Source organism: Staurois parvus, unplaced genomic scaffold (assembly GCF_062004578.1).
Source record: "Staurois parvus isolate SC_StPar_1 unplaced genomic scaffold, SC_StPar_1.0 ptg000122l, whole genome shotgun sequence".
In the NCBI taxonomy this organism is placed as follows: domain Eukaryota; kingdom Metazoa; phylum Chordata; class Amphibia; order Anura; family Ranidae; genus Staurois; species Staurois parvus.
In genome coordinates this window covers 1,493,408-1,516,647 of record NW_028317918.1, presented here as the reverse complement: position 1 = coordinate 1,516,647, position 23,240 = coordinate 1,493,408, and the positions used below count along the sequence as shown (strand labels likewise).

Here is a 23,240-nt window from a genome sequence, read left to right as displayed (position 1 = left end):
CTGTAAATATTAAAATTCACAACCTTTGTTCAATGTTAAAATGTGTCAGTATTAGATACAGTATGTTCTCATGTAAAGTGAATGTAGGAACACCACACCACAATTATTTCTTACCTCTCAGAGGGATCACGGTGCTCCCTCTGCTAATGCCTTTTCTTTTCTTTGCAGGAGAGCAGTCTTTTTTTCCGGAACTCTCCAGAATTAACAACTGTTTCTTGGAGTGAAATGATGGCTCAAAAAGGACACAATCATGTAAATCTTGGTGCCTGTGCAGTTCTTGATTGTTTTCACAAGTGTCTGACATAGATCAGCCCCCTGCTGCAGACTCCCACTTCAAGACCTGCTATAATGTTACAGCCTGATCACTGGGGAAGAGAAGACTATTAAATTCTTCCCCTGGCTGCAGGCCATTGATAAGGTCACATGCGCCTAGGCAGTCATTTGACTGAAGCTTAGGGACTGCTTTTAAAGTGATACTTAAGTCTTCTTAAAAAAACAAAAAAAAAAAAAAAACTATCATACTTACCTGTGCAGTGGATTTGTACAGAGAAGCTCAGATTCTCCTCTTCTTGGGTCCCCCACCAGCACCCCTGGCCTCTCCTTCCTGTTTGCTATGGGGGCATCCGAGCAGGGACACTCCTGGGCCGCAGCTCTTTGTCTATTCACACACAGAGCCAAAGATTGGCCTCACCCCTCCCTCTCCTGACTGGCTCTGATTGACAAAGGCTCCCACTGCTGCCTCAGCCAATCAGGAGTGAGAGTCCCTGTAGAACTGAGGCTCTCGTGGACATTGCTGGATCAGGATGGAGCTTAGGTGTTAGGAGGCCTGCTACACACAGAAGGTTTTTTTACCTTTAAGCATAGAATGCATGAAGGTAAAAACCTTGAGTGTTTAGAAACACTTTAATCATAAAAGTTAATGAAAGGACAAAAATATTTCACATTAGCAGGGTCTCATTATAGTTTTTTTTAATTATTATGCAGTGTTTAGTCCTTTATACTTTTACACTGCATGTTTTAAAAATTAGGAACCGCAAGCCCAGTAATTCCATTAAACATTAGTATAAATTGTTCTAGCGTATTGCTTGCTTAGGTTAGACAGTTTTTTTAAAAGCAGATTTTTAGACTGTAACATTGCTATGCTTGGTTAAATTACAAATGACTCCAAACAACACTTGGATCAACAAAACACACGTTTATTTTCAACATGTTGGTGTAACTAAAGAATGCTCTTAATAGCATGAGGTTTGATTAGTCTTTCATTGACTGTATTCACATTTTAAATCTGTTTACAGCTATGTGGTCATAGTGAACTGACCACTACTTTGATGCATATAAAAACACAGAAGAGCGATCACAGAAGGTTATCAAGTCTGGTATATCACACAATGCAATTACGAAACAAATGCATCTTGGTTCACAAGGAGAAGTTAAAAAAATGGAAAAGTGTTGAACTGAAAATAAACACATCAGTAATTGCTCAACTTCCGCTTACAATCACCTAGGAGGCCGCAGCGGAAGTGGGAGCAGGTAACTGTCATAATCAGGTGTCTGCTCCCCAAAAGGTGCCAATCCTTTATGGGGAGTGGGGGACAAGGCCTTAAAGTGGAACATCCTTTTGGGCAGAACTCCGCTTTAAGGACCTTTGGGCTAATAAATGTCCATGAAGTCTAAAAATCAAACAACCAATGTATACATTGTTAGATAACAAAGTGCTTATTTACACTATTAAAATAAACAAATCTGCTAATGACTAAATACAACCTAAAATTGTAATTGACATGAATAATGTTTAGTAAAAGTATATCAATTGAAAAGATTCAGAAAATATTCTGAACAAGATCACAAAAGCCATATGTTTGTATAACATTCTACAAAACACAAGGGATTTAAAAAAAAAAAAACCAAATCTGAAAAGTAAATTAGAAAATTTGTATACCAAGTGTATGATTACACTGTAAAGGATCCAATTATATCTGGCTTCTCTATCCAAATTCCGTACCCCTGTGTTTTCAAATAGAACTTCAGCAAGGTTTTGGCCTCTTGGTATGGTAAAGCACGTTTCTAAAGGACAGAAAAATAATCACACATGGTTATATGCATATTTTATCTTTTTTTAGAATGTACCACACTATCATTTATAGAACTGTTCAAAGGATGCCAAAATTAGGATTTTGGTTTACCTGTAAAATACTTTTTTTTGGAGGACAAGGACACAGGGTTTCTTCATATCCAAACTTGGGTTATGCTGTCACCTACAGGTGACTGAATGAAAACTGGCCAAAAAAAGGCAGGCAGGATTTGTAGCAATGAGAAACTGTCCAACCTGGGTGTCCAATCTGCAGCCTGCAGGCAACCCAAGAGAGTTAAGTATGCGGCTCAGGCATTTCTAGAGGGATATCGTGCACGGGATAGCAGCCACGCTGGTGGCTGGCACAGACAAGCTACAAGCTAGACACAGGTGGAGGAATGCCATGTGTGGCATAGCACCAGTAGCAGTGTGTTCAGGGACTCCCACTAGTGCCAAGCAAGTGCCACATGGCCAGATCGGGGGGGGGGGGGGGGGGGAGATCGGGGGGGGTAATTGGGTAAACCCCCCCAGAGTTTCATCAGGCTGAACAAAAAAAAACAAAACAGATTGGGATAAGAGGGGGTGCAGCGCTATAAAAGAATCCACAATATTAATGAAAAATATTAAAATAGCAAATATAGTGACAATGTGCAAATAAAAAGGCCACTGAATAGCAGCTATAGAAGTGAAGGAAGTGTTAAATCAATAAATAAGTTCAAAAACAGGAGTGCTGGTGAGATCTCAGATGATCTTCAGATATCCAATAAATGGAACCATAAAGGAGGTGACCAGATATATAAAGATTGCGCACTCACAGATACGCAATCTTAATGCGCATTGATAATAGAAAACCACTGGACATCTGGGGGTTTATTTACTAAAGCTGGAGAGTCCAAAATCAGACTCCCTTCTGCATAGAAACCAATCAGCTTCTAACCTCAGCTTGTTCAATGAAGCTTTGGCAATGAAACCTGGAAGCTGATTGATTTCTATGCAGAAGTGAGTCTGATTTTGCACTCTCCAGCTTTAGTAAAGAAACCCCCTGGTGTCATTCGACTGGTCTGGTCAGATCTGGTCAAGTAACTCTCACTGCCTGGTACTATCACACTTAGAGGTAGCCTTTTGATAGATGTGGCTGCTCTGTGAATGTAGCTGGTTCCCATAGGAACTCAAAAAAACAGAGAGGGCCACATAGTGCAGTATACTTGGGATGTTTATTCCATATGCAGGCACATATACAACAAAAGAAGCACTCAGAGCGCATTAAGATTGCGTATCTGGTGAGTGCGCAATCTTTATATATTTTGTCACCTCCTTTACGGTTCCATAGATTGGATATCTGAAATCTCACCAGCACTCCTGTTTTTGGACTTATTTATTGATTTAACACTTCCTTCACTTCTATAGCCACCATTCAGTGGCCTTTTTATTTGCACATTGTCACTATATTTGCTATTTTAATATTTTTCATTAATATTGTGGATTCTTTTATAGCGCTGCACCCCCTCTTATCCTGTTCTTTTGAAGGTTTTATATGGTGCCTTTTTGGTGCAAAGCCGCTGCAATTCCTATACTTATATTTATTTTAGCGCTCACTTACCCTGTTTTTATATTGTCTTAAAAAAAAAAACAGATCGTCATACTAACACAAGCAATGTTAGTGCAGTATTCTCCCCCTGCTGTGCTATTGTGTTCAGAACATGCTGCCATTGGCTGCCAGCACTGATTAGCTGCTTGCTTACCAGCATGCTTGTTTGATAGAAGACAGTTGAGAGACAAGCTTCTGTTAGACAGGCAGCTGTACACACTGACTGAATGTTAGCTGCTTCCTGCTGAACTGGCTAACAGTTGGAACATGTGCACACAGCTTTATTGTTAGTGTATTATTGGCCCAAAACAATTTTTCTAATGTGGCCCAGGAATGTAAAAAGGTTGGACACCCCTGCCACAGAAAGAGGAGGAATCCCTATGCAAAAAATCCTAATTTCTTCAACAAACATCACAGGACACAGGGTTTCCTCATATCCAGAATGACTGGGATACCCCAAAGCACTGAATATTAGGGGTGAGCAATAGACTAACAAGCTCGAACTCAAAAACAAAACAGGGTAAAACTCCACTAAAGAGCTACATGAATTACCTTCTGCACACAATTGGCATCTGCAGAAGCAAGAATGTCCACATGGCAAAAAAAAAAATACCCCTGTCCCTCAAGACTTGGGCTTCATCAGACATAATGTCAAAGCCAGCAATTAGGAGGTAGGATGGAATATCGCCCCTACAAATACAGATCTGGCTATTCCAGAAATTTATTGTGATCTTCATGGCCAGGCTGTAGCGATAAAAATCCCCGACACACCGTCTGTCTTTTTCCTGTGCAGCAGGTGAGGCAGGAGCTGAAGTGACGGGAACTCAGATCAGAGAGAACTGATCCCTAGTCACCAGGGCATCCACTGCAATGCCTGAGGATCCCTTGATCAGGAGACAGATCTACCTAGCTTGGTGTTAAAACTGTCTGCTAGAAGATCAACATTTGGAGTTCCGCATTCCTGACAACAAGCTTCGAACACCTCTGGAAAAAGGGTCCATTCACCTGAATTTAATTGCTGTTGAGAAGGAAGTCTGCATGTCAATTTTCCACACCTGGAATGTGCACGGTGGAGAGAGCTGGAATTTGCCATTCTACCTAGGATATGATCATGTTTACACTTTTTGAGCAGTGCGGCTTCTTGTCTATTCCTGGTAACAAATATATGCCACTTCTGTAACACTGTCCGACTGCTCTGGAACCAGGTAACCTCAAAGGCAAAAGGGATTATTGTTAGAGACAGATGAATTGCCAAAAGTTACAAAAAGTTGATTGGCCAAGTCTGCTCTTCCATTGACCACATTCCTTGAACCGACTGGTTCTCCAGAACACCTCCCCAGCCTGACAAGCTGGCATCTGTCATCAGAACCTTCCAAGTTATTGGAAGGAGGGATTTTCCCACATCCAGTATCTGAGAAGAGTTCCACTACTCCAGTGCCGATCTCGTCTTTGAATTCAGATGTGCAGGCAGATCCAGGGACTTTAGACTTTTGTCCAAAGTGGACAGAATATTCAGCTGCAACTCATTGTGTTGAACTAAGCATACGGAACAGCATCAAAAATGAAAGTCTTCCCCAGCAGCCTTATGCAAAAGTAGATTGAGGGATTTTCCAGAGACCTTAGGGACTTTACCCAAGAACAGAAGAAAAGGCACTTTTCCAATTGAAAGAACAACATGGACCGAGATATGTTCTGGACCAGGCCCAAGTATTCCAGACACTGTGTTGGGAACAAGGCTGAATTTTGGAGGTTTAGTACCAGACCAAGCCACTTTGGGGTTGCACCATCTGCCAGATGTATGACGCAAAGGCTAAACTGATTGCTCTCGAAGAAGCGGATTGTCCTGGTATAACGCAATAGGCATAACTCAGGTCCTCAACAAACCAAGAACCAAGACACCTTGATAAACACTCTGGGAGAAGTGAAGAAGCCGAATAGCAGTGCTACAAAATGTAGTGGCCGTCCTCCACAGCAAACATTAGAAACCATTGGAAAGATCGGGGATGCGTAGGTAGCCATCCTAATATTAACTGAAACTAGGAAGTGAAGCAACCACCAACCAGATGGACTCCTAAGATAAGTTAGAAGTCTCTGTTCAGCTTTGGAACCGTAGAGGTGTTTGAAGCCATGAAACTATGGCCCTTCCAGAACTTGCGCAAAGATGCCCTGATGTAGCAAGTTTTTTTTTTTTTTGGGCTACAGAGAACTTTGCCATTTTTTGAGGCACCGAAGAGACATTTCAACGCATACAGCATGGAGGAAGTGATGCATTGGAATTACAGCTTGTAACATTCACCAATATTCAAGTGCAATAAAAATCCAATATCCCAAACCACCATGCCACAAGCAAACAAAAAACAAAATGTAAATATTTCATCCTTCACAGATATTAACCCAAAACTCATTGATGCTACCTTTCTCAAAGTCTACATCTCATATTACATTAACATCAAAAACGCTGTGAAGTTATGCTCACGCTCCTTAACCCCTTCACACCTAAGGGTAAAATAAATCTTTTTTTTTCAAACTTTTGCAACTTTGACATGTGTTAGTAAAACCATACATACCACCACAAATACTTTGCACATCCATGTGAATTATACTTTGTTTTTCTATCTCCTGATTTTTTATTATCAAAGAAAAAACTGGGCCTAAATAGTAAAAATAAACATTTTTCTTAAATTTAGCAGTGTTTCTTACTACCATAATCTACCAAAGAACAACAAATCATCCAGTTCCTGATGATCGCAGCAATACCACATATGTGTATGTTATTTGTACCCGTCATACATCCCAGAAACAGTGTGCATTTTGGGGGGTTTTTTTGTCCTACCTAAACCACTGACACAGACTAACACTGATAATAATTTAAAAAATGTAAAAAAAATCCTAACCTTTGACCTTGACCAAAACACTAACCCTGGCACTGACCTAGATCAAACCTTGATTTAGGTATTTTTTTCTTTATTTTTTTAATATTTATTTTTCTTTTTCTACACATTGTATCTCTCTCTTTTTGCAGAGAGGAAAAAAACGTATTTTCCCCTCCATTCAGAGAGAAAAAAAACATGGGGGCAGGCTTCACAGTGACTGATCACTGTGATAACCAATCAGAGGCTATCACAGCGATCAGGTGACCCAGAATCGGGAGTTCTGGGTCCCAATCGTCAGTATGGGACCTGGGGCTCTCAGTGACACCCTGGTCTTTGTGCTGGGAGTGTACTGTGTGGCGTGCTCCCAGCACAAAGAAGTCAGATACACAAATATGCCGCCCAGTTCTGTGAGGCTACATATTTGTGTAATGTCAGTGCCAAGGGTTTATATATAGAGATGAGCGAATCGAACATGGCGAAGTGGAATTCGTTTCGAAGATTAGGAAAAATTCGATTCGCGCCGAATCCGAAAATTAGCAAACTTCGGATGCACGAATCGAATTTTCCCAAAAATGGCGGCGACATGTGTGGCGACGGAGCGGGGATCTCTGGGAAGGCGCGCAGACAAGGCGCGCTGACCCATAATGCATTCATTCATGACATGTGATCGCATTAGCAAATCAGCAGCCAGCCAGCCAGCACTGTGTAATGGTGGAGCTATAAATCGCGGCCATCTTAGAATTCTCCATTAGCCTCCGGTCATTCAAGAGAGACAGACCTGTCTGTATTAGGGACAGAGTTAGGGCCACAGAGACTTTAGGGCCACAGAATCGTTACTCAGGGACAGACACAGAATCGTTACTCAGGGACACAGAATCGTTACTCAGGGACACAGAATCGTTACTCGGGGACACAGAATCGTTACTCGGGGACACAGAATCGTTACTCAGGGACACAGAATTGTTACTCAGGGACACAGAATCGTTACTTTCTGCTTCACAACCACTATTGAATTAAAGAGTATGTCAGACAACACGCAGAGGAGTGGCAGAGGAGGCAAGCACTAGTCGCAGCCAGAGGCCAGTGCTCCCGGTGTCATCCAGCGGTCGTGTCTCCACCGACAACCCTGCCGTCATCGATTGGTTGACTCGGTCGTCTTCCTCTTCCCAGGTCACCTCTGACACCTACAGCCAACGGTCGGTGGGTACGTCAGACACAACCGTTAGTTGGCATGGCCCGGGACCAAGCCCACTGAAATCACGTGTCCTCTATCTGCCCCTGTCCTTTGGTGTTCCCTCACCAAGCGAAGTATCGCATGCTGTGGGCTCAGCCCCACTGTACAGTGAGGAAGAGCTAACAGAGTGCGGTCAGGAACGGGGGGAGACATCCGCCTCTTCAGCAGCCAGGCGAAGAAGTACTGGCGAGGAGAGTGGCTCGGTAGCCGGTCTAGAGACAGGTCTGTCTCCTGACCCACACGCAGCCGAGGGGGCTAGTAGTGACGCGGAGACCCTAATTGATGATGATGAGGCTGATCGCACTTGGCAGCCTCGTCGTCATCAGGCTATTGCTTCCGCATCATCAGGAGAAGAGGGTGCCAGCTTGCCAGCGAGCAAAACAGTCGGTGGGTTGCCCAGGAGGCAGCAGGGTCGCAGCAGTGTCAGTGGAGGCAAACGGCCACGGAGTAGAGCACCAGCTCCACTGCAGCCTACCACCACGGCCAGTAGTGGTGCCGGTGTGCACGGAGGAAGTAGCAGTCAGCCAGTGAGGAGTAGCGGGGGCAAAGTTTCCTACTCGGCGGTGTGGCAATTTTTCGTCAAGCCGCCCGAGGAAGTAAACGTAGCCGTATGTCGACTATGTGGCCAGAAAGTCAAGCGTGGCCAGGGGGCCCATGTTGGGACTACAGCGTTGCGTCAGCATATGCAGCCTCGCCATTCGGTGGCCTGGGAAAACCGTGATAAAGATACGGCGGTTCTGCCTGCCCCAGCCCCCGCTCCATCACCCGCTCCGTTACTTGTTCTGTCACCCGACGTCAATCGCCCTCTATCAGCCAGTCAAGGCTCCAACACCTCTGCTGAGGGGAGTTGTCGCTCGTTGGCATCTTCCGCTCGTTCAGATGCTCCTTCTCCTGCTACTCCTCTTCACGGATTCCGTCAGCAGTCTTTCTTGGAATCCGTTTCCAAGAGACAACAGTTTGCGAGCACGCACCCGACGGTGCAGAAGCTGAACGTCCTCCTGTCCAAGTTGCTGGTGCTGCAGTCCCTCCCTTTCCAAGTGGTGGACTCAGCACCTTTCCGAGAAATGATGGCTTGTGCCGAGCCGCAGTTGAGAGTGCCAAGCCGGCATTTCTTCGCCAAAAAGGCAGTGCCAGCCCTGCATTCACATGTAGAAGAGATGGTGGGCCAGTCTTTGAGCATGTCGGTCTCTGCCAAAGTGCACGGCAGCGCCGACGTGTGGAGCTGTAACTACGGTCAGGGACAGTACATGTCATTTACGGCCCACTGGGTGAACGTGGTGCCGGCGCAGCCGCACCAGCAACTTGAACAGGTCACGCCGCTTTTGCCTCCACGTTTGCACATCCTTGGTCCAGCAAAGATGTCCGCCTTCTACCACCTCTTCTTCCGCCGTGTCCTCAGCCGCCACCCCCGTGCCAAGTCCCATTACCCGACCGGCATATCACATGTGCAGGGCGCAACAGTGTCACGCTGTGCTGCACCTGGTATGCCTTGGCGAACGTAGTCACACAGGGGAGGAACTTCTCAGTGTAATGAACAGAGAAAATCGACAGATGGCTGTCTCCGCGCAAACTGAAAATCGGAACCATGTTGACCGACAACGGAAAGAACATGGTGTCTGCTCTGCGTCAAGGAAGGTTGTGCCATGCGCCATGCATGGCTCACGTGTTCAATCTGGTTGTCAAGCGGTTCCTAAAATCCACCATCCCACTGCAAGACATCCTTAAAATGTCACGTAAACTTTGCATGCATTTCAGCCATTCCTACACCGCAAAGCACACCCTCCTTGAGCTGCAGCGGCAGAACGGAATTCCACAGCATCGCCTGATCTGCGACTTTGCAACAAGGTGGAATTCAACCCTACATATGTTAGACCGCCTTTACGAACAGCGAAAGGCCATCACCGATTTCCTGATGTTACAAGCGGATAAAGGTATTCCCCTGTGTAACTTAGATGTCAGCCATTGGCAGCTCATGCATGACACCTGCCGCTTGCTCAGGCCCTTTGAGGAGGCCACGCTATTCGTGAGTCGGCAGGACTATGGGATGAACGACGTCATTCCTCTGTTGCACGTCCTGGAACAAATGCTGTTAACAATGGCTGGTCAGGGTGCGGTAGACGTGGCGCACAGATCTCAAAGCCATATGACCCCTGTGGGGGCAGGACAGGAAGAAGAGGAGGAGGTAGAGGAGGACATTGGTGCTCAGGAATTATTGAGTGAAATGGGTGGTTTTTCCACTCAGCGGACAGGAGTGGAGGAGCAGGAGCATCTGGTAGATCAGGAGGAGGAGACAGAGGACCCAGACGCACCCAGGCAGTATGCTGTGGAGATGGAGGCAGAGAGTCCCTCGCATTCCTTGGCACAAATGGCCCATAGCATGCTCGGTTGCTTGTGTAGCGACAGCCGAATAATAACCATCAGACAGAGGGATGACTTTTGGCTGTCCACCTTGTTGGACCCTCGCTACCGTTCAAAAATGGTGGCCTTTTTCACACCTGCTGAGAGGGAGGCCAAAATAAAGTACTATAAAAACCACTCTTGATAGTCGACGACTATCAAGAGTCCAATGGCAGAGTGGCGGAGCAGAAGCAGCTTCAATTGAAGGCCATACACAGGCCTAGGTTTAAAAGTCCCTCACAGTTAATTCCAATAACGAACTCTACTCCTCCGTGCAATCTACTTACGAGACCCTGGGCAGGTCTGGGTCCAATTTGTGGTAGAGACTGGTTTTGTTCAGCCATGCTTGAGTGAGTAATAACAGGTCTGTGCTGCCCTTTGGTGTCTGGCTTAATGCGCACAACACTGAACGTCCCAGCGTTTGTCAACGATTTGCCGTTAAGTGATGCAAACCCGCTGAACCACGTTCATGAGGAGCCGGTACAGGGGGCCATGAATCAGTATGGACCTGGCAGCAGCGTGAGCAGACGACAGAGGCACATGGCGCAGGGTGGCGGTGTAGGCAGCATTATTCTGAAGCCATACACAGGCCTAGGTTAAAAAGCGGAAGCCGTCAGCAGCGTGAGCAGACGACAGAGACACATGGCGCAGGGTGGCGGTGGATACAGCAGTATTCGGAAGCCAAACACAGGCCTCGGTTAAAAAGCGGAAGCCGTCAGCAGCATGAGCAGACGACAGAGGCACATGGCGCAGGGTGGCGGTGGAGGCAGCAGCAATGGAAGGCCATACAGCACCCTATCACAAAATGGAACCCACCAACAGTGTAAGGAGACCTGAAAGTGGCACATGGCAGAGTCTGGCGATGAAGTCAGCAGCAATGGGAGGCCGTACAGGGACCCATGACACACTCTGGACCTGGCAGCAGCAAGAGGAGGCGGTACAGGGGCCCATGGCAGAGTGGCGAAGCGTAAGCAGCTTAAATTGAAGGCCATACAGAGGCCTATGTTAAAAAGTCCCCCCAGCAGCAGCGTGGGGAGACGACTATTAGTCGTCTCCCCACGCTGCTGCTGGGGGGACTTTTTAACATAGGCCTCTGTATGGCCTTCAATTTAAGCTGCTTACGCTCCGCCACTCTGCCATGGGCCCCTGTACCGCCTCCTCATGCTGCTGCCAGGCCCGTAATCTGCCATGGGCCCCCGTACCGACTCCTCATGCTGCTGCCAGGCCCGTAATCTGTCATGGGCCCCTGTACCGCCTCCTCATGCTGCTGCCAGGTCCAGAGTGTGTCATGGGTCCCTGTACGGCCTCCCATTGCTGCTGTCTCCATCGCCACACTCTGCCATGTGCCACTTTCAGGTCTCCTTACACTGTTGGTGGGTTCCATTTTGTGATAGGGTGCTGTATGGCCTTCCATTGCTGCTGCCTCCACCGCCACCCTGCGCCATGTGCCTCTGTCGTCTGCTCACGCTGCTGACAGCTTCCGCTTTTTAACCTAGGCCTGTGTATGGCTTCCGAATACTGCTGCCTCCACCGCCACCCTGCGCCATGTGCCTCTGTCGTCTGCTCACGCTGCTGACGGCTTCCGCTTTTTAAACTAGTCCTGTGTATGTCTTCCGAATACTGCTGCCTCCACCGCCGCCCTGCGCCATGTGCCACTTTCAGGTCTCCTTACACTGTTGGTGGGTTCCATTTTGTGATAGGGTGCTGTATGGCCTTCCATTGCTGCTGCCTCCACCGCCACCCTGCGCCATGTGCCTCTGTCGTCTGCTCACGCTGCTGACGGCTTCCGCTTTTTAACCTAGGCCTGTGTTTGGCTTCCGAATACTGCTGCATCCACCGCCACCCTGCGCCATGTGTCTCTGTCGTCTGCTAACGCTGCTGACGGCTTCCGCTTTTTAACCTAGGCCTGTGTATGGCTTCCGAATACTGCTGCCTCCACCGCCACCCTGCGCCATGTGTCTCTGTCGTCTGCTCACGCTGCTGACGGCTTCCGCTTTTTAACCTAGGCCTGTGTATGGCTTCCGAATACTGCTGCCTCCACCGCCACCCTGCGCCATGTGCCTCTGTCGTCTGCTCACGCTGCTGACGGCTTCCGCTTTTTAACCGAGGCTTGTGTTTGGCTTCCGAATACTGCTGCATCCACCGCCCGCCCACTGCTGCTGCCAGGCCCGTAATCTGTCATGGGCCCCTGTACCGCCTCCTCATGCTGCTGCCAGGTCCAGAGTGTGTCATGGGTCCCTGTACGGCCTCCCATTGCTGCTGTCTCCATCGCCACACTCTGCCATGTGCCACTTTCAGGTCTCCTCACACTGCTGGTGGGTTCCATTTTGTCATAGGGTGCTGTATGGCCTCCCATTGCTGCTGCCTCCACCGCCACACTGTGGCTCCACACTCTGGTTTTGGCCCCGTGACTGCCCAAATGAGTGAAGTGTGCGGTGATTCTAAGATCGACGGCACTCATCTGCATGTCATACTGACTGACAGTATTAGTTCTCTTCCCCAGAAGACTCCAAGGGCATTTAAATTAAAGGTACAGTGTTCTGCACGAATATAAAGGCTCTCTGAAGCCTAGAAACACCCTTTTTATAAGTTAAATTCGCAGCGAATATATTCGCCTCGAATCGAATTTATTCCGCGAATTCGGCGAATCAGCCAAATCGAATTTTTGAATAATTCGCTCATCTCTATATATATATATATATATATATATATATATATATATATATATATATACACACACATATATAAATATACAGTGGGGATCGAAAGTTTGGGCACCCCAGCTAAAAATTTGTATTAATGTGCATAAAGAAGCCAAGGAAAGATGGAAAAATCTCCAAAAAGGCATCAAATTACAGATTAGACATTCTTATAATATGTCAACAAAAGTTAGATTTTATTTCCATCATTTACACTTTCAAAATAACCGAAAACAAAAAAATGGCATCTGCAAAAGTTTGGGCACCCTGCAGAGTTAATATCTTGTACTGCCCCCTTTGGCAAGTATCATAGCTTGTAAACGCTTTTTGTAGCCAGCCAAGAGTCTTTCAATTCTTGTTTGAGGTATCTTTGCCCATTCTTCCTTACAAAAGTCTTCCAGTTCTTTGAGATTTCTGGGCTGTCTGTCACGCACTGCTCTTTTAACCATTAGCCGCCCGGCCAATGGCCGTTTGGCGGCTTCAATTGTGTCCCTGCATTCCGGGTGAAAAAAAAAAAAAAAAAAGCTGAATGAATCGATTTCATTCAGGTAAATGCTTGCTTATAGCAAAGTAATTCTTTGCTATAAGCAAATTGTGTAAAAAAAAAAAAAAAAAAATACTGATCACTTCCCCAAAGTAGTACAATGTTACTATGGTAACATTGTACTACTTTGGTCATAGTAAAATCTTAAAAAAAAATAAAAAAAGTAATAAAAAATTAAATATAAAAAAAAATATAAAAAAAAATAATATATATTTTTTTCATACTGTCACCAGTCAGTGTCCCTGTTCACCGCCATGCCAATTATATGATGACGCTGTACTGCACTGGTGACAGTATGTAAAAAAAAATAAAATTGTGAAAATAATTTTTTTAATTTTTTCATTTTCCGAAAAATGACAAAAAAATACAACTTCAAAAAACTCGCCATGCCTCTTATGAAGTACGTCGGACTGTCTACTCTGCAAAAAGGGGTCATTTGGGGATATCTGTACTGTTCTGACATTCTTGGACCTCAAGAAATTAGATTGGCTGTCAGTACTTCAGGATTGATCAATAATCAGATCTATACCATAGTTTGTGAACTCTATAACTTTCCTACAAACTAAATAATACATCCTAATTTGGGTTATTTTCACCAAAGACATGTAGCAGAATACATCTCGGCCTAAATTTATGAAGAACAATTATTTATTTGTAAACTTTTATAACAGAAACAAAGAAAAATGTGTTTTTTTTTCAAAATTTTTGGTCTTTTTTTGTTAATTTAGCAAAAAATAAAAACCCCAGCGGTGATTAAATACCACCAAAAGAAAGCTCTAGTTGTGTGAAGAAAATGATAAAATTTTAGTTTGGGTACAATGTTGTATGACCTCGCAATTGTCATTCAAAGTGTGAGAGCGCTGAAACCTGAAAAATGGCCTGGGCAGCAAGGTGTAAAATTGCACGGTATTGAAATGGTTAAGGTCTATCCATAGATTTTCAATTATGTTGAGGTCAGGAGATTGTGAAGGCCATGGCAAAACCTTCAGTTTACGCCTCTTGATGTAATCCCCAGTGGATTTCGAGGTGTGTTTAGGATCATTATCCATTTGTAGAAGCCATCCTCTCTTTAACTTCAGCTTTTTCACAGATGGCATCAAGTTACCATCCAAAATTTGCGGAAATTTTATTGAATCCATTTTTCCTTCTACTTGTGAGATGTTCCCTGTGCCACTGGCTGCAACACAACCCCAAAGCATGATTGATCCAACCCCATGTTTAACAGTTGGTCAGAGGTTCTTTTCATTAAATTCTGTGCCCCTTCTTCTCCAAACGTACCTTTGCTCATTCCGGCCAAAAAGTTCAATTTTAACCTCACCGGTCCACAGAACTTGTTCACAAAATGCATCAGGCTTGTCTATATGTTCATTTGCAAAGTTCAAACGATGATTTTTGTGGTGAGGACGTAGAAGAGGTTTTCTTCTGATGACTCTTCCATGAAGACCATATTTGTACAAGTATCTCTTTATAATGGAATAGTGTACCACAACTCCAGTGTCTGCCAGATCTTTCTGGAGGGATCGTGCAGTCAAACGTGGGTTTTGAATTGTTTTTCTCACAATCCTGCGAGCTGTTTTGTCTGATATTTTTCTTGGTCTTCCAGATCTTGCTTTAACTTCCACTGTTCCTGATGACTGCCATTTCTTAATTACATTCCGAACAGAGGATATTGACATCTGAAAACGCTTTGCTATCTTCTTATAGCCTTCTCCAGCTTTGTGAGCGTCAACTATTTTCAGTTTCAGTTTTCTAGACAACTGCTTAGAAGAACCCATGGTGCTGATTGTTGGGGCAAGGTCAGATGAGTTTGGGCATTTAAAACCTTTGAGATTGACATTACCTGGTCTTCCCAGATGATGATTGAGAACAATCCATGACACTGGCAGGTCTCAGCTTGGCAAAGGGGGCAGTGCATCCTATAAATTCTGCAGGGTGCCCAAACTTTTGCAGACGCCATTTTTTTGTTTTCTGTTATTTTGAAAGTGTAAATGATGGAAATAAAATCTAACTTTTGTTGACATATTATAAGAATGTCTAATCTGTAATTTGATGCCTTTTGGAGATTTTTCCATCTTTCCTTGGCTTTTTTATGCACATTAATACAAATTTTTAGCTGGGGTGTCCAAACTTTCGATCCCCACTGTTCATACACATACACACACACACACACACATATACAGTTGCAAGAAAAAGTATGTGAACCCCTTGGGATTACGTGGAGTTTTGCATGAATTGGGCATAAAATGTGCTCTGAACGTCATCTAAGTCACAACAATAGAAGAACACAGTCTGCTGAACATAATACTACACAAACATTAGATGTTGCCATGGTTTAATTGCACATAACATGTAAACATTCACAGTGCAGGGAGGAAAAAGTATGTGAACCCCTAGCTTAATGACTTCTCCCAGAGCTATTTAGAGCCAGGAGTGAGCCAACCTTGACTCCAATCAGTGTGATAATATTGGATGTGTTGCTGACAGCTGTCCTGCCCTTAAAAAACACACACCTGCTTTGGGTTTACTGGTTTCAAGAAGTACTGTCTGATGTGAGCCATGCCTCGCAGAAAAGAGCTCTCAGAAGACCTACGATCAATAATTGTTGACTTGCATGAAGCTGGAAAGGGTTACAAAAGTATCTCCAAAAGCCTTGATGTTCATGTGTCCACAGTAAGACAGACTGTCTACAAATGGAGAAAGTTTAGCACTGTTGCTACTCTCCCTAGGTGTGGTCGTCCTGTAAAAATGACTGCAAGAGCACAGCGCAGAATGCTGCATGAGGTAAAGAAGAATCCCAGAGTGTCAGCTAAAGACCTACAGAAATCTCTGGCACATGCTAACATTTTTGTTGACACATCTACAATAAGGAAAACATTAAACAAGAATGGAGTACATGTGAGGACACCACGGAGGAAGCCATTGCTGTCCAAAAGGAATATTGCAGCACGTTTTAAGTTTGCAAAAGAGCACCTGGATGTTCCACAGCACTACTGGCAAAATATACTGTGGACAGATGAAACCAAGATTGAGTTGTTTGGGAAGAACACACAACACTATGTGTGGAGAAAAAAAGGCACAGCACACCAACATCAAAACCTCATCCCCGCTGTAAAACATGACGGAGGGAGCATCATGGTTTGGGGCTGCTTTGCTGCCTCAGGGCCTGGACGGATTGTTGTCATTAATGGGAAAATGAATTCCAGAGTTTATCAAGACATTTTGCAGGAAAACGTACGACCATCTGTCTGCCAACTGAAGCTCCGTAGAGGATGGGTGATGCAACAGGACAATGACCCAAAGCATACAAGTAATTCAACAAAACAGTGGCTGAAACAGCACAGAATACGCCTTCTGGAGTGGCCCAGTCAGAGTCCTGACCTCAACCCGATTGAAATGCTGTGGCATGACCTTAAGAGAGCGATTCACACCAGACATCCCAAGAATATTGCCACACTGAAACAGTTTTGTGAAGAGGAGTGGTCCAAAATTACTCCAGATCGTTGTGCAGGTCTGATCTGCAACTACAGGAAACGTTTGCTTGAGGTTATTGCTGCCAAAGGAGGGTCAAACTGTTATTAAGTCCAAAGGTTCACATACTTTTTCCTCCCTGCACTGTGAATGTTTACATATTATGTGCAATTAAACCATGGCAACATCTAATGTTTGTGTAGTATTATGTTCAGCAGACTGTGTTCTTCTATGGTTGTGACTTAGATGACGTTCAGAGCACATTTTATGCCCAATTCATGCAAAACTCCACGTAATCCCAAGGGGTTCACATACTTTTTCTTGCAACTGTATAAAATACACATACACACACATTTTCTCTCTCTCTCTCTATATATATACACATATACACACACAGTGCATCCAGAAAGTGTTCACAGTGCTTACCTTTTGCCACATTTTGTTACAGCCTTATTCCAAAATGGATTAAATTCATTTTTTTCTGAGCATTCTACAAACAATACCCCATAATCAAAACGCGAAAAGTTTTGAAATCTTTGCAATTTATGAAAAACAAAAAAAAAACCACATGTATATAAGTATTCACAGCCTTTGCTCAATACTTTGTTGAAGCACCTTTAGCACCAATTACAGCCTCAAGTCGTTTTGAGTATGATGCTACAAGCTTGGCACACCTATTTTTGGGCAATTTTGTCCCCTTCTTCTTTGCAGTACCTCTCAAGCTTCATCAGGTTGGTTGGGGAGCGTCGGTGCTCAGCCATTTTCAGATCTCTCCAGAGATGTTCAATTGGGTTCAAGTTTGGGCTCTGGCTGGGCCACTCCAGGACATTCACAGAGTTGGCCCGTAGCCACTCCTTTGTTATGTGGGCTGTGTGCTTAGGGTCGTTGTCCTGTAGAAAGATGAACCGTCTCCCTAGTCTAAGGTCTAGAGCGCTCTGGAACAGGTTTTCATCAAGGATGTCTCTGTACATTGCTGCATTCATCTTCCTTCGATCCTGACTAGTCTCCCAATTCCTGCCACTGAAAACCATCCCCACAGCATGATGTTGCCACCACCATGCTTCACTGTAGGGATGGTACTGGCCAGGTGGTGAGCGGTGCCTGGTTTCCTCCAGACATGACGCTTGGCATTCAGGCCAATGGGTTCAATCTTTGTTTTATTATACCAGAGAGTTTTGTTTCTCATGGTCTGAGAGTCCTTCAGGTGCCTTTTGGCAAACTCCAAGAGGGCTGCCATTTGCATTTTACTGAGGAGTAGATTCCGTCTGGCTACTTTACCATACAGAACTGATTGGTGGAGTGCTGCAGAGATGGTTGTTCTTCTGGAAGGTTCTCCTCTCTCCACAGAGGAACGCTGGAACTTTTTCAGAGTGACCATCGGGGGCTTGGTTACCTCCCTGGCTAAGGCCCTTCTCCCTCGATTGCTCATTTTGGTCGGGCGGCCTGCTCTAGGAAGATTCCTGGTGGTTCCAAACTTCTTCCATTAATGTATGATGGAGGTCACTGTGCTCACTGGGATCTTTAATGCTACATAAATTTTTCTGTAACCAAGATCTGTGACTTGATACAATCCTGTCTCGGAGGTCTATGGATAATTCCTTGGACTTCATGGTTTGGTCTGTGCTCTGACATGCACTGTTAACTGTGGGACCTTATATAGACAGGTTTATGCCCTACCTAATCATGTTCAATCAACTGAATTTCCCACAGGTGGACTCTAAATCAAGTTGTGGAAACATCTCAAGGATGATCAGTGGGAACAGGATGCACCAGAGCTCAATTTTGAGTGTCATGGCAAAGGCTGGGAATACTTATGTACGTGTTTTTTTTTGTTTATTTTTAATAAATTGCAAAGATTTCAAAACAAACATCTTTCACATTGTCATTATGGGGTATTGTCTCAATTGTTAAAGCAAAATCAGTAAATCACATATAAAAAGTGTCCATTTAAATTCTAAGTCCAACAGCACCTGTGAAAAGTGCAAATGATGTTCCATACCAAATTTCAAATGACGCAAGATCGGCAAATACAGCGCACGTCACTTCCAATCTGTAACAGGTCCAGGATCTGCTCCCCATTAAGGGGTCCACCAAGCAATCCGCATCAAAAAGAAAGACGATTTCGACAGTGTAGTACCATCACCCAATCAAATTTATTTCACGCCCAGTTAAAAAACTACTCACAAGCAATATAAATAGTCGCCAATAGCCCGTCAATCATCCACAATACAAGTGTTTGGCACTGTAGCGGATGAGGAGCCTGATGTGACAAATACTTGGTGTGTCACCTGGCCTCCAACTCCCAAGAGTTACGGTACATGACTTCCGCTATGAGGTCTGACGTTACAGGTTGCCATGTGGGCCAACCCTAAAGCATTTCATCCTTACTTTTTCAAAGGGTTCCTCTTCGAAAGACATAAGGATGAAACGCGCCAGTCTGCACAGCAACTGGAAGTGGTGCCAGACCCCATCCCAGAAATGGAAGAACTCCCACTTTGGAGAACTCTTCCTTCATAGGGTACCACTGAGCAAATAAATGAGCTTAAGCAGTATACATTCCTTCCTGCAAATGAGGATGAACAGAAAAAGATATGGGGATTTTCAGAGCCTCCAGGACCCAAACCGAGTGATCTTGAGAGAAGATTGCAGAAGTGGCAGTCGTAGTCTTCTGTCAAAGTGATGTGCTGAAAATTTTTCCTTGCTTAGCAGCTGCTGACCAGTGCATTCTGCCAACTGCTGCTGTAAGAATACAATTTCATGGCAGGAGACATTTCCACTACCACCTTGTTTTTGTGGTTGGAGGAATCTGAATGCTGCCTGAATGAAAAAAACAAAACAAAAACAAGCAAAACAAAAACAAGCAAAACAAAAATTAAACGTATAGCCAGCATCCTCCTAAAAAAACAAAAAAAAACAAAAAAAACAAACTGTGTTCCTATGCTCCGGAGAAAAGCCCAGGCCCTGGGCCTCTTCTTAAGAAGACTTTTCCAAGAGGAATTGACCCAAAATTATGGACTGCCCCAAATATTTGCAGCCATTGTACCTAGGAAAGGAAGGCAGCCAGTGTCTCTGAGCCTTTGGGGAGGGATGTCCAGGAGCTGAGGACCTGGAGAGTGCTTTGCACGTGTGCATCACGCACCAGGGGAGTCCAAAATCATAGCTGTGTATGCGCCAATTGTACATGAATTGAGCCACCAGACCAATAGGTTGGACTGACACATTTGCACCTCCACAAGCTATACATTTCCCAAAAGGCATTAAGAGAACACAGTCTAAGGAATAGTGTCACATAAAGTGACTTCTAGTCATGGAGGCATTTTGACAAACCAGACTGTAGGGCTCTTTTAGAGTCCAATATCATCCATTACAGCAGGCATGCCCCATAAGGCCTTCAGGAATACAACTTCCCCTTAGGGGACCACCACCTTGGACCTGTATAACACCTTCAGCAAAATTACCGGATAACAGGTACCCTGTTGAGCGGTGCCCTCAGAATCTAGTACTGACTGGCAACATTGCAGACTGTATAAGATCTTCCACAGTGGAGTCTAATTACCACCCCCTCTGGGTCTCAGGCACCAATTTGGATAATGTAATTCCCTTCCCCAGCAGGGGTATATGGTACAGGACACAAAAAATCTATTGGCTAATGCCCATAGAAACAGATTTTCAGACTTCACAGACACATCAATCACCTAAACCTCCTAAAGACAGCAGCATAAAACTGTGCTGGGAAGGGATGTACCCAAGTGGGGAAGCCTGCCTTTTCTTTTGGTCAGTGTCCATTCACTGATAGGTGGCAGCATAAACCACTTGTTATTTATAATGAAGCCTTGTGATTTACAGTTATGTATTAATAGTTAAGACAACTCCATTACACTAAAAGAAAAAATACTGGGCACTTTTGGTTTACCTGTTGTCTCCAAATAATTTTTTTGGTCTTCAGATGCATAAACAGTATATTTTTACGTGCATCTGCCATGCTTTAGCTTGTGTTTAATTTGCTTTAATTGTGAACATCAAGAATCTGCTGCAAGCTGCTTCTGCGTTGTACCAAGTTTCTTTTACATCCACAAAAAAGAAGGCGCTCAGGTGCAAACAAGAGCCTATGCAGTTGAGCCTTTATGTGCCTACTGAAAATTAAACAGGACATTGAAAGTAAAACTTGTATGTTTGCTAAAACTGTTCTAGCCCCCCCAAGACCAAACCGGCAGCCTACCAGTGCTCAGCGTGTAGCCCGCTGTGTTCAAGATCTCAGGGCAGGTCTGGAGCCCAGGGTTGTTTAAAAATGTTTACAGAATATGCCATCATGCTTCTGTAAAATGATACACAAAGCCGTCAGTGAATTGAGAGGCATGGACAGATTGAGACTTAATCTTGCTCCTGTATAAGCAAACCCTGTACGAAAGATGGCTCTTCTTACAGCCACATTTAATCCCCGCCCCACACACCGTAAGACTGCTCCACTCTTGGCTGAGCCAGTTTTCCCCTAGTCAGACCGCTTCTTCACCTAACCAAGTCCACCCCCCCCCCCCCCCAGCTCAGTCAAGCTGCTCCTCTTTCCTCCCCATGTTCCTATCTCTCTAGTCAGACCGCCTCTCATGGCCACATTTTCCCCATTAAGACTGCTCCTCCCCTCACTATGTACTCCGAAGTCAGACTGCTCCTCTCCTTGCCATGCGACCTCAGTCTGAAAGGTACTCTTCCAACCATGTCCCTCCCAGGTTGACTATTTCTGTCCTGGACTTGTCACCTCTAGACAGGCCCTATTCCCCTCCTAACCATGTTCTCCCCATCAGATTTATCTTTTCCCCTGATTATTTTCCCCCTGCCTAGATAGGCCACTGCTCTCATGGCTCCACCCTGTCAAAACACTCCTCTCCCAATCTTGTCCCCCCCCCCCCTCCCCAGTTCAGACCACTACTCTCCCAGCCCTGAATTCCCCCCCTTCCCCCAGCAAGAGCATTCCTCTGCTGGTCATATCCACTCAGTCAGACCACTCCTCTCCAGATCATGTCATGTCCAACCATCAGACCACTCCCTTCTTGGCCAGGTTTCCCCAGACTACCAGGGGCATACAACTGCTGCAGCTTAATTGCTTTTCTTTTAAATTTGCTGCCATACACAATTAATCTTTCTGCAGTCAAATTTTTATTCACGTGTTAAAGAGCACATTTTACGCCTGAAGATTACTTAAAAACCACAAAACATTTTCCGAAAGCAGAGAACGTGGAGAATAAAATACAGTGCCTTGAATAAGTATACATACCCCCTGAAATTTTCCACATTTTGTCATGTTACAACCAAAGACATAAATGTATTTTATTGGAATTTTATGTGATAGACCAACACAAACTGGCACATAATTGTGAACTGGAAGGAAAATAAATGGTTTTCAAAATTTTTTTTTACAAATAAATATATGAAGTGTGGTGTGTATTTGTATTCAGCCCCCCGAGTGGATACTTTGTAGAACCACCCTTTGCTGCAATTACAGCTGCAAGTCTTTTGGGGGATGTTTCTCCTAGCTTTGCACATCTAGGAGAGTGAAATTTTTGCCACATTCTACTCATTCTCATCAAAGAAAGCCGCTATCTGCTGTAGGTATTGCTGGCCATGGCCAATACACGCTGGGAGACACACTGGTAGATGGATCCTTGTTGGTGCTGGTGGCTTCCAGCACTTCCTTGATGATCCAGAGGCTTTGTGGGCGTCATGTCAGCACGTCACGTACGTAGCAGCAGGTGTAGCACACATTTGGAGCATGGGTGCTCCTTCAGGCTATAGGGAAACCATCTTGAAAGTGGTTTATATGGGCAGTGATGGATGTCGCGATATAAAAAAAAACGACCGCTAAAGGTCACCCTAATGCAGCTAAGTATATTCTGATTGAGCTTAACATTTGTAAATAAATAAACCTGAACAAAAGATCTAGGAGAAAATAGTAAAAACAATATACTTACAAGATGGTGTTTGTTATTCATAAATAAAAAAACGACCATAAAAGGTCCTGCATAACAGAACAGGGTAAAAAAATGTGTTATAATGATGGGTTTTTTTGTATCGCGACTCACATCCATCACTGTCCATATAAACCACCTTCAAGATGGTTCCCCTACGGCCTGAAGGAGCACGCATGCTCTGGACGTGCACCACATAGGGTCCTTCTACCAGTGTGTCTTCCAGCGCGCAGCGGCCATTGCCGGCGGTACCTACAGCAGATAGCAGCTTTCTTTGATGAGCATCTGCTTTACTTATTTTGTAAGTGTGCAATTTATTGCTTGTCAGAAATGAATCCATTGTGCTACACTCAGATCGGCGCTGCTTCTCTCCTTAGGCCCTTTAACTATAAAGTTGTTGGTAGAT

At 44.7% G+C, this 23,240-nt stretch overlaps 1 protein-coding gene across 1 annotated transcript in view; it reads right to left on the bottom strand.

Annotated features, from left to right (window-relative positions):
* Positions 1-1,180: 1,180 nt before the first annotated feature.
* ADAD1 (adenosine deaminase domain containing 1) overlaps positions 1,181-23,240 on the bottom strand; it is a 160,285-nt gene continuing 138,225 nt past the window's right edge. The window contains exon 11 of the mRNA XM_089672173.1: positions 1,181-2,064. Coding sequence (XP_089528299.1) covers positions 1,951-2,064 — 114 coding nt within the window. The 3' untranslated portion in view covers positions 1,181-1,950. The remainder of the gene's footprint in view (positions 2,065-23,240) is intronic.